Here is a 14,034-nt window from a genome sequence, read left to right as displayed (position 1 = left end):
TTTAGTAGTTGTCGGTGTTGTAATAAGTTATGCGTTTGAAGATGTAAACTTGTATATACTGTAGAAAGTCGTATGTTTTTGGTTGCGTCGTGAGAATTTTTATACGTTGTTTATATTACATATGTTTCACCTATGATTATTGACTGTTTTGTCAGTTATATCGTATTTTTAGAGGAAACTTTGTCAAAAATTTAAAATTTTAATTATTTTATGATTGGTCGTAAAGTAGGGCGTTACAGCCAAAGTGGCACGAAACCGCAGTCGACCTCCAACCAACCACCTCTTACAAAGGGTTCAGTCAGAAGGAGAAAAAGAAGAACAAGCGTAAGGCAGGACCACCCGAGGTCATGGCGGTTGAGCAGACCGGCCAACCACGTCGGCATTTCGAGAAAAAGGATGGGAAGAATGGCAGAGGCTACTGCCCAATCCATCGAACAGATGCCCACGACCTGACCGAGTGTAAGGTCGCGCAGGGCATCATCGACAAGGAGCTTGACCACCATGATGGCGAGGACGAGGCCGCTCCTGACCAGTCGGTGCTAGGGTTCTAGTAGGCCGTCCATATGGCCCACCACATCTTTGAAGGCGCCGCAACCTATTCCTCAAACAAGGAGTAGAAGTCGGTGGTCCAAAAGGTGTGGGCAACCGCGTTGGGCCCAGGCCCTCGTCTGAAGTGGTCGGAGGTGCCCTTCATCTTCAGCTAGGCAGACCATCCAGTGTACGTCAAGCGCCCTGGTCACTACCCCATTGTGGTTGAACCCACGATACAGAACATCTAACTAGGTTGCGTACTAGTCGATGGAGGGAGCTCCATCAACCTTCTCCTCGCCGATGCGCTGGATGCCCTGTATATTCCGAGGAGTGCATTGAGGACGTCTCCTCCTTTCTTCGGAATTACTTCTGGCTCCTCGGCTAAACTGTTGAGGCAAATCGAGCTGCCCGTCACTTTCGGCTCTCCAAATAACTTCAGGACCGAAAGGGCCCTGTTCGATGTGGCGTACATTGGGACCGCTTATAACACGATCCTAGGGCGACCCGCGATGGCCCAGTTCATGAACGTTGCCCACTACGCATACTAGGCAATCAAGATCCCAGATCTAACGGGAGCCATCATTGTTTTTGGCAACGAGAAGATAGCCCTGCATTGCGACAAGAGGATCCTCGACATGGTCGAGCTGACTCCTAGATCACAGCCTGACGACACCGGACCGAATGGTCGCCCGATGAAGGTCCACGTCATCGCCAACCCAAACAATTGGCTCAAGGCAATTTGCCTAAATGACGCCGATCCATCCAATACAGTCCAGATAGGGGTCTGCCTGGACCCCAAATAGGAACTCATGTCCATCACATTCCTCCGGGAAAATACGGATGTCTTTTCATGGAGTCTGTCTGATATGCCTAGAGTCCGTAGGGACGTGATCATGCACAAGTCATCTGCACGAACAGACGCGCATGTAGTGATAGGTGACTTCCTAACAGGGGGGATGAATTAGGACACTTAAAACTATTTTGGCTCCAAAAAACACAAGATAAACCTATATCAGTTTCTATCTAAATGTGCTCTAGATTTATCTAGTGTGTCTACTCTACCGATCAAAGCGCTTGCAACCTATCTAAGAAGGTAAATTGCAAGTAAGTAAATGCGTGAACATAAATAATATAGAGAGAGCAAACTCGGCACAAGGATTTTTTCCGTGGTATCGATGGCATGAATGCCACCGCTAGTCCACGTTGGAGCTCCACAAAGGATATGCTCCCGGTCGGCACCCGATCACGACCTTTGAGCCACCGAGTCACAAAAACAAGGCCTCTACCCGGATGAACCACCAAGCCACCAAGGCAAGGTCTCACCACTAGACTCTCTTTCGGTTCCTCGCCGTCGTGATCACTTCGGAGCTTGAGCTACAAAGGCAAGGGTCTCTGCGTCCCCGCACAATTGTCTTGCTGCCGCTCCACACCAAGTCGAAGGGTCAACAAACTTGCCGGTGAGTCACCAAGACTTCAAGATACCAGCGTACCAAGAGGTACACTGTTAGATCACTCCTTGATCCACTCTATAAGCAGTAATCACCTAGCAACTCACTCTCTAGGCCTATAAGCACTAATCACTCCCTAATCTTGTGCTTAATCATCTTGGATGATCACTTTAAGCACTTTGGTGGCTTGGATGTCTTCTCAGGTGTATATGAACTTCTCTGGACTCCAGCATACTCAAATGACTGGGTGGAGGGGTATTTATAGCCTCAAACTTGCGCACTAGCTGTTAACCCAACGGCTCTAAAAAGCTGTTAACACCAGATGATCCGCTGAGAACAGTAGTACTAATCCGGTGTTAGTACTACTGTTCTCAGCTGATCATCCGGTTAGTACATCCTCAGAAACTAGCCGTTGGAACCCTACTCAAATCTCTGTGAACACCGGATACTTCGGTGTATACATCCTCTTCAAGACCAGGCTATCCGGTGAGTTATCCTGAGCTATCCGAGTCTTTCCTTCTTCTTTGTGTAAATTGCTCCGGTATAAGCATCCGATGCACATCACTTCATCACCGGACTATCCGGTGGGTTAATCTTCCTTCTTCAACACTTGGAACCTTCTCTGCTGAAATTACTCCGGTGTGTATCTCCTCTGGTCAACGGACCATCCGGTGGGTTCAACTTCTTTTGTTCTGCTGCAAAGCTCACCGGACAATGAACAATGCCAAACACTGGACTATCCAATGAGTTCATCTTCATTTTCCCGCGCTTGAATTCTTCTCTGCATGAATTAGTCCGGTGAGCACATTTACCTATCACCGCACCATCCGATGAGGTGTTCAACCCTTTGTCCCCCTTTATCAGAAATGCTCCGGTGAGTTCAACACAGTGAACACCGGACCATCCGGTGAAGTCATTTTTCCTGGGACTTCTCCAATTCAACCGAACTTTTTTCTGGCTTCGATGGCTTTTCATGTATTGCATTCATGAGACCTACTAATATATATTCTTGACAAACATGTTAGTCCCATTAACTATGTTATCATTAATCACCAAAATCACAATCATGACCTAATAGGGCCATTTTCGCTACAGCATGACTAGTAAAGCAAAAGGCGCGTCGGTTCACTGCCAATCGGAAGGAAGCACCTCGAGAGGAGGTCGACAAGCTTATGGAAGCAGGTTTCATCCGTAAGGTACAATATCCAGAATGGTTGGCTAACCCAGTCATCGTCCAGAAACACAACGGTAAGTGAAGGGTGTGCGTCGACTTCACCGACCTCAACAAAGCATGCTTGAAGAATCTCTTTATTCTGCCCTGGATCGACCATCTTGTTGACTCAATGGTCGGCGATCTTCTAAGCTTCTTAGATGCCCGCTCAGGGTAACATCATATTAGCATGTGTAGAGTAGATGAGTAGAAGACTGCTTTGTAACACCCTTTGGGGTCTTTTTTTTATGTAAAAATACCTTTTGGTCTGAAAAATGTTGGTGCCACTTACACACATTGCATTCAGCTCGTTCTCTGACCACAACTCGGTAGGAATGTCGAGGCATATGTTGATAATGTGTTCGTGAAAAGTAGAACTAAGGACGACCTTGTCGAGGACCTCTAGGAAATGTTCAATAACTTTCGGAAGTACCGCATGAAATTAAACCCAGAGAAGTGCACGTTTGGAATCCCATCGGGGAAGTTGCTCGGGTTTCTCGTACCCGGTCGAGGAATAGAGGCAAACTCTAACAAGATCAGAGTCATTGACTAGATGAAATCCCCAACCAGGTTAAAGAAAGTCCAGATGCTAAAAGGATGTGTGGCGGCTTTGAGCAGGTTCATCTCAAGGCTAGGAGAGAAGGGGTTACCGCTCTTCAAGCTCATGAAGAAAAGCAATCACGTCTCGTGGACGATAGGAGCAAAGATGGCCTACCAGGAACTCGAAAGGTACATCTCTTCCCCTCATGTACTGACTGCTCCTCGACTAGACGAGAAGCTCTTGCTCTATGTTGCAGCTACCACACAGGTCACGAGCACGATCCTGGTCGTCAAACGAGAAGGATTTCGACGACCAATATACTACGTCAGTGAGGTCCTACATGACGCGAAAGCTCAATACTCACAGGCTCAGAAGCTGCTATACTCCATATTGATAGCCTCTTGCAAACTTAGACACTACTTCCAGGCCCATAAAATCAAGTTGATCTCCTCACTTCACATTAGAGAAATACTTCACAATAGGGATGCTGTAGGAACGACTGCAAAGTGGGCACTAGAGCTCGAGGAGTTAGATATTTCATTCATTCCCCGAACGACTATCAAGTATAGCTCGGGGAGTTTGATATTCAATTCATTCCCCAAATGGCTATCAAGTCCCGGACGCTGGTCAACTTTGTGGCCGAGTGGTCGTCCTTTGAGCTCGAACAAGAACAGTGACAAGAGACAAACGAGCACTCGACCATGCACTTCGATGGATCGTTCATGTTGAAGGGAGAGGGGGCTGAAGTGGTGTTGACCTCACCAACTGGTGACATCCTCAGGTACGTAGTTCAATTATGTTTTTCGACCACTAATAATATTGCAGAATACGAGTAGCCTCCACACTTGGGATAAAATGCCTATTAGCGATAGAGGACTCGCCACTGGTTGTAAATCAAGTGCAAAAGGAATTTCAGTGCTCTGCGCCGACAATGGCCGCATACCTTACAAAAGTGAGAAGACTAGAGCGACGCTTTATCAGTTTCGAGGTCAGGCATGTCCCTCGCAAGGACAACTTCTTAGCAATCGACAATCGACAAATTCACTAAGTGGACTGAGGTTGAGCCTATCAGGAAGATTATCGCCACAACTACGATCAAGTTCATATGAGGATTGGTAGTGCGGTTTGGCAGTCCAAACCCTATAATTACGGATAACGAGACTCGGTTCACCAGTAGTTCTTTCTGAGACTACTGTGAAGAGATCGGGACCAAAATTTGTTATGTGTCAGTGGCATACCCCTAAAGCAACAGACAAGTCGAAAGGGCAAATGGGATGATACTGCATGTGATCAAAACATGGGTCTTTGATTGGCTTAAGAGCTATTCAAGACACTGGATGGACGAACTACCCACAATACTCTGGTCGCTGAGAATGACTCCCAGCAGGGCCACATCTAAAATCCTTTCTTCCTGGTCTTTGGCGTGAAGGCAATGCTTCCCTCCAAAATCACCCTTCAGTCTCCTCAAGTAACCAACTACTCGAACAACGACCAGGTGACGCGATGAGAGGATGACATAAACATGATCGAAGATTTCCGTAATTGTGCTCTAATTCGAGAAGCCCAATATCATCAAAGTCTCAGACGCTACCACGACCATAGGGTGCGGGAATGGACACTGGTCGTAAGCGCAGGTTCAACATAAAACATGCCAAAATAAGCTTTCCGCCAAGTGGGAGGGACCCTACAAGGTGGTCCATGTCACCTAGCTTGGTGTAGTCAAGTTAGATATGGAGGACGGCCGTGAATTGCACACCTCTTGGAACATAGCCTGGCTGTGCAAGTTCTATGTCTAGGGCTGCTCGAAGATGGGCTAGTTTTCCTATTTTGCAGGATCTTCCGGATGAGTGTGGAATATGGCTTGTAAGTTTTTCCAATTTAAAAGAATCGGACTCTGTTTTGTAGGATTTCACGGAAAGGAACAATCTCCCACTGACTTGTAAGTATTTTCATTTCTAAGGCTTGACCACCTGGTCAATGGCTTTTTTGCCGACCAGGCGATCAGGGCTGTATAGCCGTTTAGATTGTGTAGTCTTTTGTTCCTGTTTTTTCGTGGTGCTAGTTACTTTGCCTTTTCGCTCTTGTGGTAAGTACCAAACCATTTTAGTGGGGATTCAAGTTGCCACTCGCACAGTTTCAAGGATATGGGCGGCTGGAGAGTACCACAAGCCCTAATCCGGGTCAAGCGTTGATCGCCACCGAAGGGCTTGTCACGCTAAGGGTTGTCCAATACGCCAAAGACCTAACTGGTGAGCTACATAGAATGTTTTGGTCCCCCCTAAATGTAACGTGCACTCAAAACCTACTCACCACAGGAACACAGGGAATGTTTACATAAAAGCAAGTCATGTCTTTACAAATTAACCGCTCGGGTAATACCTAGGGGCTGTTTCTAACTGTTTTTACTTAGTATCCCTAGGATCCGAAGATGCCCTTCTGCGGGTCAAACCGGACGGATCAGAACAAAGACTAAGCCGCAAAATAAAATGACCCTGTAAGGTCGTGAAACTCCCTCGTAGTCTTCCAAACGTCGACAAAGCCTTTGAAGATCGCCGGATCAAGGTCTAGGTCAGGAAAGTGTTCCCTGACATAAGCAAAGGCAAGGTAGATGCCATGGAGTGTGGTCGCAAACAATTGGTCGCTGATGTTCTTGTGCAGCCTCTGCTTGAGCTCACGCACCTCCTCGAAGGCCACTAAGAACCACTCGACATGACCAGTTACAATGTCTCCAAGAGTGAGATGGATCTGAATGCCAATGCCACGGAGCAGTGAGTCGAAGGGGGTGAATGCCTTACTGATAGGATCATAGAAACACGTCCGCTGCTGGTCGTCCTCCCTCATCACTCGCTCTAAGTCTCTCTTTGCCGCCAATAGCTCCTCTCGACAAGCTGGTCATGGAAATAGGTCGCAAACCACACAGGAGTCAGCTGGTCAAGGCTCACTTGGCTAGCTGGGGACTACATGAGGCTTAATAGGGGGTAGGGTTGACGCACCTCGAAGATCACTTTGCAGGATCTCTCACTTGACCGCAAACCTAATCTCGCACTCAGCCACCGCTTCGATACTATGCTAGTTGTCGGCACTATCAACAGGCATGGTCGGGGGCTCGGAGCAAGCAGGAGGGGCGATCAATTCTTGAGCTCTACAACCATAGTAGCGACACAAGCTCATTAGAGAAATCAAAAGCTTCATTCATACATAATGCAAGCCTAAATTATAGTTTGAGGTTTACTCTTCTTCGATGGCCTCCTCGACGGTCTCCACCTAGCAGATAGACCCTACGAAATCCGTTAACCCTTGGCACTCCGCCTCCAGCCTCTCCATGGCTACGGGACCACTGGTCATGACCCCTTTCCGGACGATCTTGAGGTTGAAGTTGGGGTCGCGACAGTGGTAGCACTTAAGAACATACGCTACCACCGTCGTCACGTCCTCCGAGGTCCTCGCCGCTAGGATGCCCGGGAGTTGGGCAAACCTCTCTGTCAGGACGTGGATGGCGTAGGCCTAGCCCTAAGCAACCCTCTCTTCCTTTGGGTTGGGTGCATCCAATCCAACGCTCCTCAGGGAACGTTGAATCGCCTTAAAGGCTTCCTTGAGAATACCATGGGTCTTTCGCTCACCCTCCTTGAGTTGAGAATGTTCAACAATGAGCACGGCATTTTCCTAGTGAAGCTTGGCATTTTCCTACTGAAGTAAGCACCTCGCCTCCTCTTTGACCACTAGCCTCTCTAGCTCGGTGTACCTGCTGTCCGTCGTCTCCTCGGCGATCAGTCTTCAGATGGAGGCGGGAAGGCTGACAACCAAGGAAAGCAGGTCAGAGGCTAGAGTGGGCTCCACAACCGGCTCCATAGGTGCAGAAGTCACAACCAGTGCGATGCTGGAGCTACTAGAGGCTGGGGGGCTGGAGCATCTTGCTGAGGCACCAGAGGAGTCGCGACTGGGGTCTGTGGGGGATTTGAGGACCTGCAGCGGTAATAGATTATAGAGTCAAGAAAGAAAAGATAAATCAGAGCACCTAAACCTAACCAAGAAGCTTACCGCGTGGGCAGAGGGGTGAGCATGAGCCTTATCCTTGTGAAACTTCCCATTACCAATGTCCCATGAGCGCGTTTGGACGCTTTCGTAAGAGCAGAGTCCTCCGTCGCTCTCTTCCCTGCTGACACAAAGCCTTGGCCAGTAGCAGTCTAGTCGCCCCTAGCTTGGTCGGAGCGAGTCTAGTCAGGACAAACCTGGTCAATACGGGCCTGGTCAGGGTGACTCTGGCCGGGGTGGGTCTGTTCGGTGCGAACCTGGTCAGAGAGAGTTTGGTTGGGGCAGGGTTGGTCAACCCTCTGCTGACTAACACCGCACATAGGACCTCCACCCGTGGTCAATATCCGACTTCGGCTAGCTTGATCGTCACCGAGACTAGGTTGACTGCCAACCAAAACAAATTCAAACATGATTAATTTTTAAAATTATTTCCAAACAATTTGAATTCAAACAAATTAATCATGTTTGAATTTGTTTGAATTCAAATTGAATTAAAAAGAGTATATCACATTAAATGATAAAAATACATATAAACGGAGCATCGCAAAGTAACTCACTTTTTCTCCAAGTAACCTAGGGTTAGAAATAATTTTAGAAATTATTACGCCACATGAGAGGAATATTAGTGAATTTTTCTAAATTTTTTAAAAAAATTTGAGGCTTTAAAAATTACTAAAAGTTCTAAAAGTAGCCATCTTTAGAGTTTTTATTTTAAAACCTACACAGGGTATTATGGTGAATTCTTTTAAAATGGATTCAACATGAATTATAGAACGTATTGAAAAAATTTCATAAATTTTAGAGCACGGCAACCCACCGTTCAAATAGAGAAAGTGTGAAAAAAAAATCGAAAAACATGCTGGATACTGTTCATCCGAGGAGTAGTCGCCAAACCCTTCGGCAAAATATCCTATTACTGTAGTAAAAATATTAAAAATGTTCCCCTATCTTTTTTTCGCCAAACCGTTTGACGAATAGGTATTATTTTTGAACTTTTTATTTTCTGTATTATTTTTATAATTTCCGAAAAAACTAATGTTAAAAAAAATTCCAGGCCAGGCCAATCCCAGAATAGCTATCAGGCAATATTACCTGTCCGGCCATCAAAAAAAAAAAAACTGTTACATGTCCGGCTATACGGGCGCAGGTCGTTATCGGGCTTTCTGAGGAAAAGGGAATTTTTTTGCGATGGAGGAAAAGGGAACCCGTTGTAAACTGACCAGTTCCTTGAAAATCAAATTGCAAGCCCCAATTCGAAAAATAGCGCTCGGCCTGCCGGGATTGTCCTATTCCTTACCGATTTCCTGCCCGGAATCGTTACCAATTCTAATTTCTTTAGAGTCCGAAGATATCACATACTCGCAGACCGTGATACAGGTAGTTACGTACTAAATATATACACTAGTCTGACGCAAAATAACACAAACATTGAATATCGACATGGTTCGTACTTTGGGGATATCGTCGTATCAGACCACACACGAAAGAACTATAAGGCGGGCAGCAGTTAGTCGAACAAGCTGAAACCCATGTCCTGCAAGAAGTTCAACAGGAATATCAAACTGTAAGGTAACAGCAATGCACACACACAAGACAATAGCATGAATAGCTTAAATTAAATTAAATAGCATGGTACAAATTATTGTATTGCTTGTTCAGTGCTACTTCAAGTTTTAAAGAGATATGAAACCCTCCATTGTTGTTCAGTGTTACTTCAAGTTTTAAAAAGATATGAAACCATCCGTTTACGCAGTTATACATTTACACTAGGTAGTCGGCGAATAATAGTGTTTTAGAAAATGGAATTATTGTGCCAAACTTGAATAAACAAACTTGCAATGACGAATAAAATAGATTGGTGGATGAAATGAGTAACTGGCTAACAGGATAAGTCCTGCTATAGGAACTTATGGGCATAGAACTACGTGAACTGCAGAACAATTGCTAGGTGAAAAACACTTACTTCATCGGATTCTTCCTTCTCTTCAACCTTCTCCTCCTTCTTTGCCTCTTCAGCAGGTGCTGCGCCACCACCAGCACCAGCAGCTGGAGCTGCCACAGCGATTCCACCACCACCTGAAGGCACAGAGGCAAACTTCTCCCTTCCAGCTGCAATCACTTCTGTTATGTCCTTGTCTTTGAGTTCTGCGAGCAGGAACTCCAGCTTCTCTTCATCAGCTTCAGCCCCAACTGTTAAGAAAATAGACGAATTTGTTAAGGCAAATGACATACAGAATCATATAACGTACATTTTCTAGCATAATTCCTCCAACAATGAGCACTTCCCTCTACGTGTCTTTGACATTAATCTTGTCAAAATAAGGGGAAAAATTTAAGTGTCTATTTATGTTATGCAACAGAAGAATCAGTGACTTTTATCGCATGCAACAAGAAAAATAAGCTAAACCTAAAGATTAGCTGCAAATCAGGCCCAGTTAGAAGAATATATACCAACAGAAATAGCAGAAATACCTGATTCCAGGATGTTCTTAACGTCATCAGCAGTCGGGGAAGTGTTCCCACCCAGAACAGCGAGCAGGTAGGCAGCAATCAGCTTCATCGTGACAACTACAGAAATGCCTAAAGCATTTTGAAAGACAAATCACAGCGTTAGCTCAGTACATTTACTTAATGAGGGACAGGAAGTGATTACAACATGAAAGCACTAACAAGACATCCTTTCTCTAAGGGACTAGAAATAAACAATTTATATACATCAAGAGATTCATATGAATGCAATTACGCAAGCAAACCCATTTCAATTAGGCATGTAAAGGCATGTAAGAACCAATTGGATCCAAAGCATTAGAATTCTAGTAGATTAATTCAAATTTGAACTAAACCGTAAACATTCCTGAAGCCATCTCTCTCAGGCAAACAGCCGCTACAGACCTTCTCCTCCTTCTAAATTTGAATTGAATCCGAAATTTCCCCAAAGGAAACCCCTAATCCATACAAACCCTAAATACGATATTTCCCTGTTATAATAGATCCGCGCCATCGAGTGCTCAGGTTTTATTATCTAAGAAATTAAGATTAAATTCACGAGATGGCATGCTATGTCACTTACTATTCTGTAACACCCATGATGGAGAGGTCCACTGCGTTGACTGACAAGTGGGTCCAACAACCATGGGACCCAGATGGAAGGCCAGACAAGGCTATAGGTTGCAAAGGGTCAGAACGAGCAGAGGAACAAGTCAATTGAAAACAATCTTCCATGTCTTCCGGTTCGTCGTCGTCGACGATCTGTTCTCACGTCGCGGCTCCTTGCCGGCGACCACGGGAATCCCTTCCGACTATTATCTCACGTCCCGGCAATCGGCGGCGGCCACGGGATATTACATATGGTATCAGCCGGCGTTTCCTCGGCGTGGGTCTGGTCAACTTCGGCTTCAGCTTAAAGGCGACAGGCGTGACGGCGGCGCCGTTCGATGCACAGAAACGCGACTGCATGAAGGCCTCGATCAGTTGTACACGAACCTGGGATTGATTGACACCACACAACAGCGGGTGGCAGGGCAATTTGATCTGGCATCCAAGGCGATGGACCAGGTTTGTCATACTCATGACATGCTTATTGCTTCGGTGGTGTCTAAGGTTGTTGAGCACAAGGTGTTCGATGATATGCCTTGTGTGGATGATGCGGCAACGCGGGCTGAGTTGGTCGCATTCAAGGCTCCAGAGGCATTCATGGATGCTGCATAGGAGTGTTTGATGAAATGCCTCAGATGGATGTGGTGCGGGATGAGCAATTTTTGTGCAACATGACTCGCTCGGTGGTTTATTGCAGCACGTAACTCAGGGTGGAGAGAACTTGTATGAGGATGAGAGGAAGCCAGTTGCCGAGACTGACATCAACGAGAAGCTAATTCAAGCTGAGGCTGAGCAGTTCACTTTCAAGGCTCGGGTGGTGTCAAAGGGTGCTCCACAGGAGGTGCTTAATGAAATGCCTAGCGAGGTTGTGTGGGACAAGGAGCTGGCATCTGACCTCGACGTGCACGATGGATTATTGCAACGACTAGCCTTGGGTGGAGAGTACATGGTTGAAGAGAAGACAAAACTGCAGATCAAGCTCAACACCAATGAGGTGCTTACCCATGTATGCAGCTCATCGCCATTTCGGGAGCTTGGTGTGGACGCCGCAGACCAAATGCTTGAGAAAATGCCTGAGCACAGCATGGCTGATGCAAACCAAGTGTTGAATGAAACGCACAACAAGAGCATGGGAGAGGAGTTGCCTGGAGTGATGCTACACCATCTCTGCTCACAAGCTTATGACCTGAAACAACTAGAACAGTATGGCATAGGAGGGAACGCCAGTTTTCCTGGAAAAGGGGTTGGCGCCGGAAAGCTTCATGTCGAGGGGCAGCATGGAGGCAATTTGATGGAGCTGCAGAGGTCTATGGAGCAGGGATTCGTTCACATGCCATCATGGAGGCGTAATGGTTTTAGTCCTCCGAAAAGTGAGCTAAACAAAAGGCATTCAAGCATGGATTCTGGCATGCAGCTCAGTGATAAAGCTTCCAAGTCTGAATTATTTGTTGATGCTTATATGATGTATGTGAAGTACAAGAGGGCATGCTTTTCTATTAGGCAATGGGATCCTGGTATTTGGAGATATATTATCATGGGATTGGCCTCTAGGATGGGTAACATATCAACATTACTTCAGTTTATTCAGAAATTCTCCGAAATGTTCAGTCTGCAAATAGTCCAACCTGTTGACTTGAATTCAGACTTCACATATGGTTTCAGCCTTGGGAGAGTTACTATTGTTTATCTGGTTGATTCTGATGGACAAGATGATCCACGTATTCTCAAGCTTACTCCTGTTTACATGATCACAAAGAGCACGGTTGGCTCACTTGCCATGGAGCATGCAAGTCAGTTCTTGATTAAAGTTGAGAGAGATTCATATTGCTAACTCTGATGACGAGAGGGTTCAGCTTGAAAGAGTGAGGTCAGAGGTTATGCAGGCCATTAATCAAGGTGTTTTGATCAATACTGCTCTTTCCAGTGGAGGTTGTGCATGTCATGATCCTTCAAGTGTTGAGTTCAGGGGTCGAGGACACACCTTTGCTTGGGGACAAGCAAAGTTTTCAGGGGGCGATAGTGTAACACCCGTGATGGAGAGGTCCACTGCGTTGACTGACAAGTGAGTCCAACAACCGTGGGACTCAGATGGAAGGCCAGACAAGGCTATAAGTTGCAAAGGGTCAGAACGAGCAGAGGAGCAAGTCAATTGAGAACAGGTCTTCCCTGTCTTCCGGTTCGTCGTCCTCGATGATCTGTTCTCACGTCGCGGCTCCTCGCCGGCGACCACGGGAAATCCCTTCCAGCTATCATCTCACGTCCCGACAATCGTCAGCGGCCACGGGATATTACTACTGTCTCCCATCAAAACCACGCAGGAATAAACCGAAATTAAGATAAAATTGAGCTTAAACATGGGGAAAACGGAGTTGTTACGGAATGCCTCCGGAAGCCAACAGCTAAAGATCTACCGATGAGAACGATTATCAACTTATAGGGTCCAAAGCCACCATAGATCACCGACACAAGTTTTCCTGCCATCCTAAAAACAACTCTCCTACCAAAGAAACGTGAGTACTCGCAGAACAACAACTTTTTTTTAGTCTTATGGGAAACCTTTGCATTAGACCCCCGATCCAATCAGAACTACACAGGAAAATCGTTGGAGAACGAAGGCGAAGAAGAAGGATTGGGTGTCGGTGCACGCATACCTCGGAGGCTGAACGGGAGAAGTGGATGCAAGCCCGCGGCGGCGGAGGGGAGTTGTACCCTTGTACGCGCGTGTCTCCCGAACATTCCTCTCCTCTTATATATACACAGTTGGAACGGCCAGGATGCAACCATCCCGAGGCAGCGGGATCTCGATCGATTCCGATCAAACGGTTAGCGGAGAACGGAAGCCCATAAAGCCACAAAGCCCACGGGCCCGAAGCTACGCTGTAGATAGAGACCCAAGCGTAAACACGAGGGCCTGGGCCTTGGAAGTGGTTGGTTCGTGTACGGGCCGACAGCTCGAAGCAATTGGGCCACATGAGGTCTCTTCTATCTCTTCCCCTCGAAATTGGAGTTTTTTTATTTTCATATTTTTTTATTAAAAATTTAAATAAATAGATTCTCCGTAGGAGAATTTACAAAACTAGACGTCTGCAACCCTCTCAGAGGGCGGTTAAAGATCCTAACCGCTCCCTGAGAGGGCGGTAGGCCTAACCGCCCCCTCAGACATGTTTACTTTGTAT

General features: G+C 46.4%; 1 protein-coding gene across 2 annotated transcripts; it reads right to left on the bottom strand.

The window, feature by feature from the left end:
* Nucleotides 1-9,113: 9,113 nt before the first annotated feature.
* Nucleotides 9,114-13,600, bottom strand: LOC133928975 (large ribosomal subunit protein P2B). Of its 2 annotated transcripts, none has more exons than XM_062375527.1 (4): nucleotides 13,510-13,600; nucleotides 10,235-10,342; nucleotides 9,726-9,952; nucleotides 9,114-9,296 (listed from the first exon to the last, which is right to left on the bottom strand). In XM_062375527.1, the coding sequence occupies exons 1-4, from the start codon at nucleotides 13,592-13,594 to the stop codon at nucleotides 9,270-9,272; spliced, it is 447 nt and encodes a 148-aa protein (XP_062231511.1). In that variant the 5' UTR covers nucleotides 13,595-13,600; the 3' UTR covers nucleotides 9,114-9,269. The 2 variants fall into 2 exon arrangements, with proteins under 2 accessions (XP_062231511.1, XP_062231512.1); XM_062375528.1 differs by lacking the exon at nucleotides 13,510-13,600 and adding an exon at nucleotides 12,840-13,145.
* Nucleotides 13,601-14,034: the final 434 nt, after the last annotated feature.

Source organism: Phragmites australis, chromosome 9 (assembly GCF_958298935.1).
Source record: "Phragmites australis chromosome 9, lpPhrAust1.1, whole genome shotgun sequence".
NCBI lineage: Eukaryota > Viridiplantae > Streptophyta > Magnoliopsida > Poales > Poaceae > Phragmites > Phragmites australis.
The sequence above is the reverse complement of the archived record's forward strand: the minus strand, read 5'-3'. Positions and strand labels throughout refer to the sequence as shown.

Excerpts from the sequence above, each read along its gene's own strand:
- LOC133928975 (XM_062375527.1), bottom strand. The coding sequence starts at position 13,594 with ATGTTCGGGAGACACGCGCGTACAAGGGTACAACTCCCCTCCGCCGCC. Across the intron at positions 9,953-10,234 it reads TAAGAACATCCTGGAATCAG|TTGGGGCTGAAGCTGATGAA; the intron begins GTATTTCTGCTA and ends TTTTCTTAACAG. Across the intron at positions 9,297-9,725 it reads AGAAGGAAGAATCCGATGAA|GACATGGGTTTCAGCTTGTT; the intron begins GTAAGTGTTTTT and ends AACTTCTTGCAG.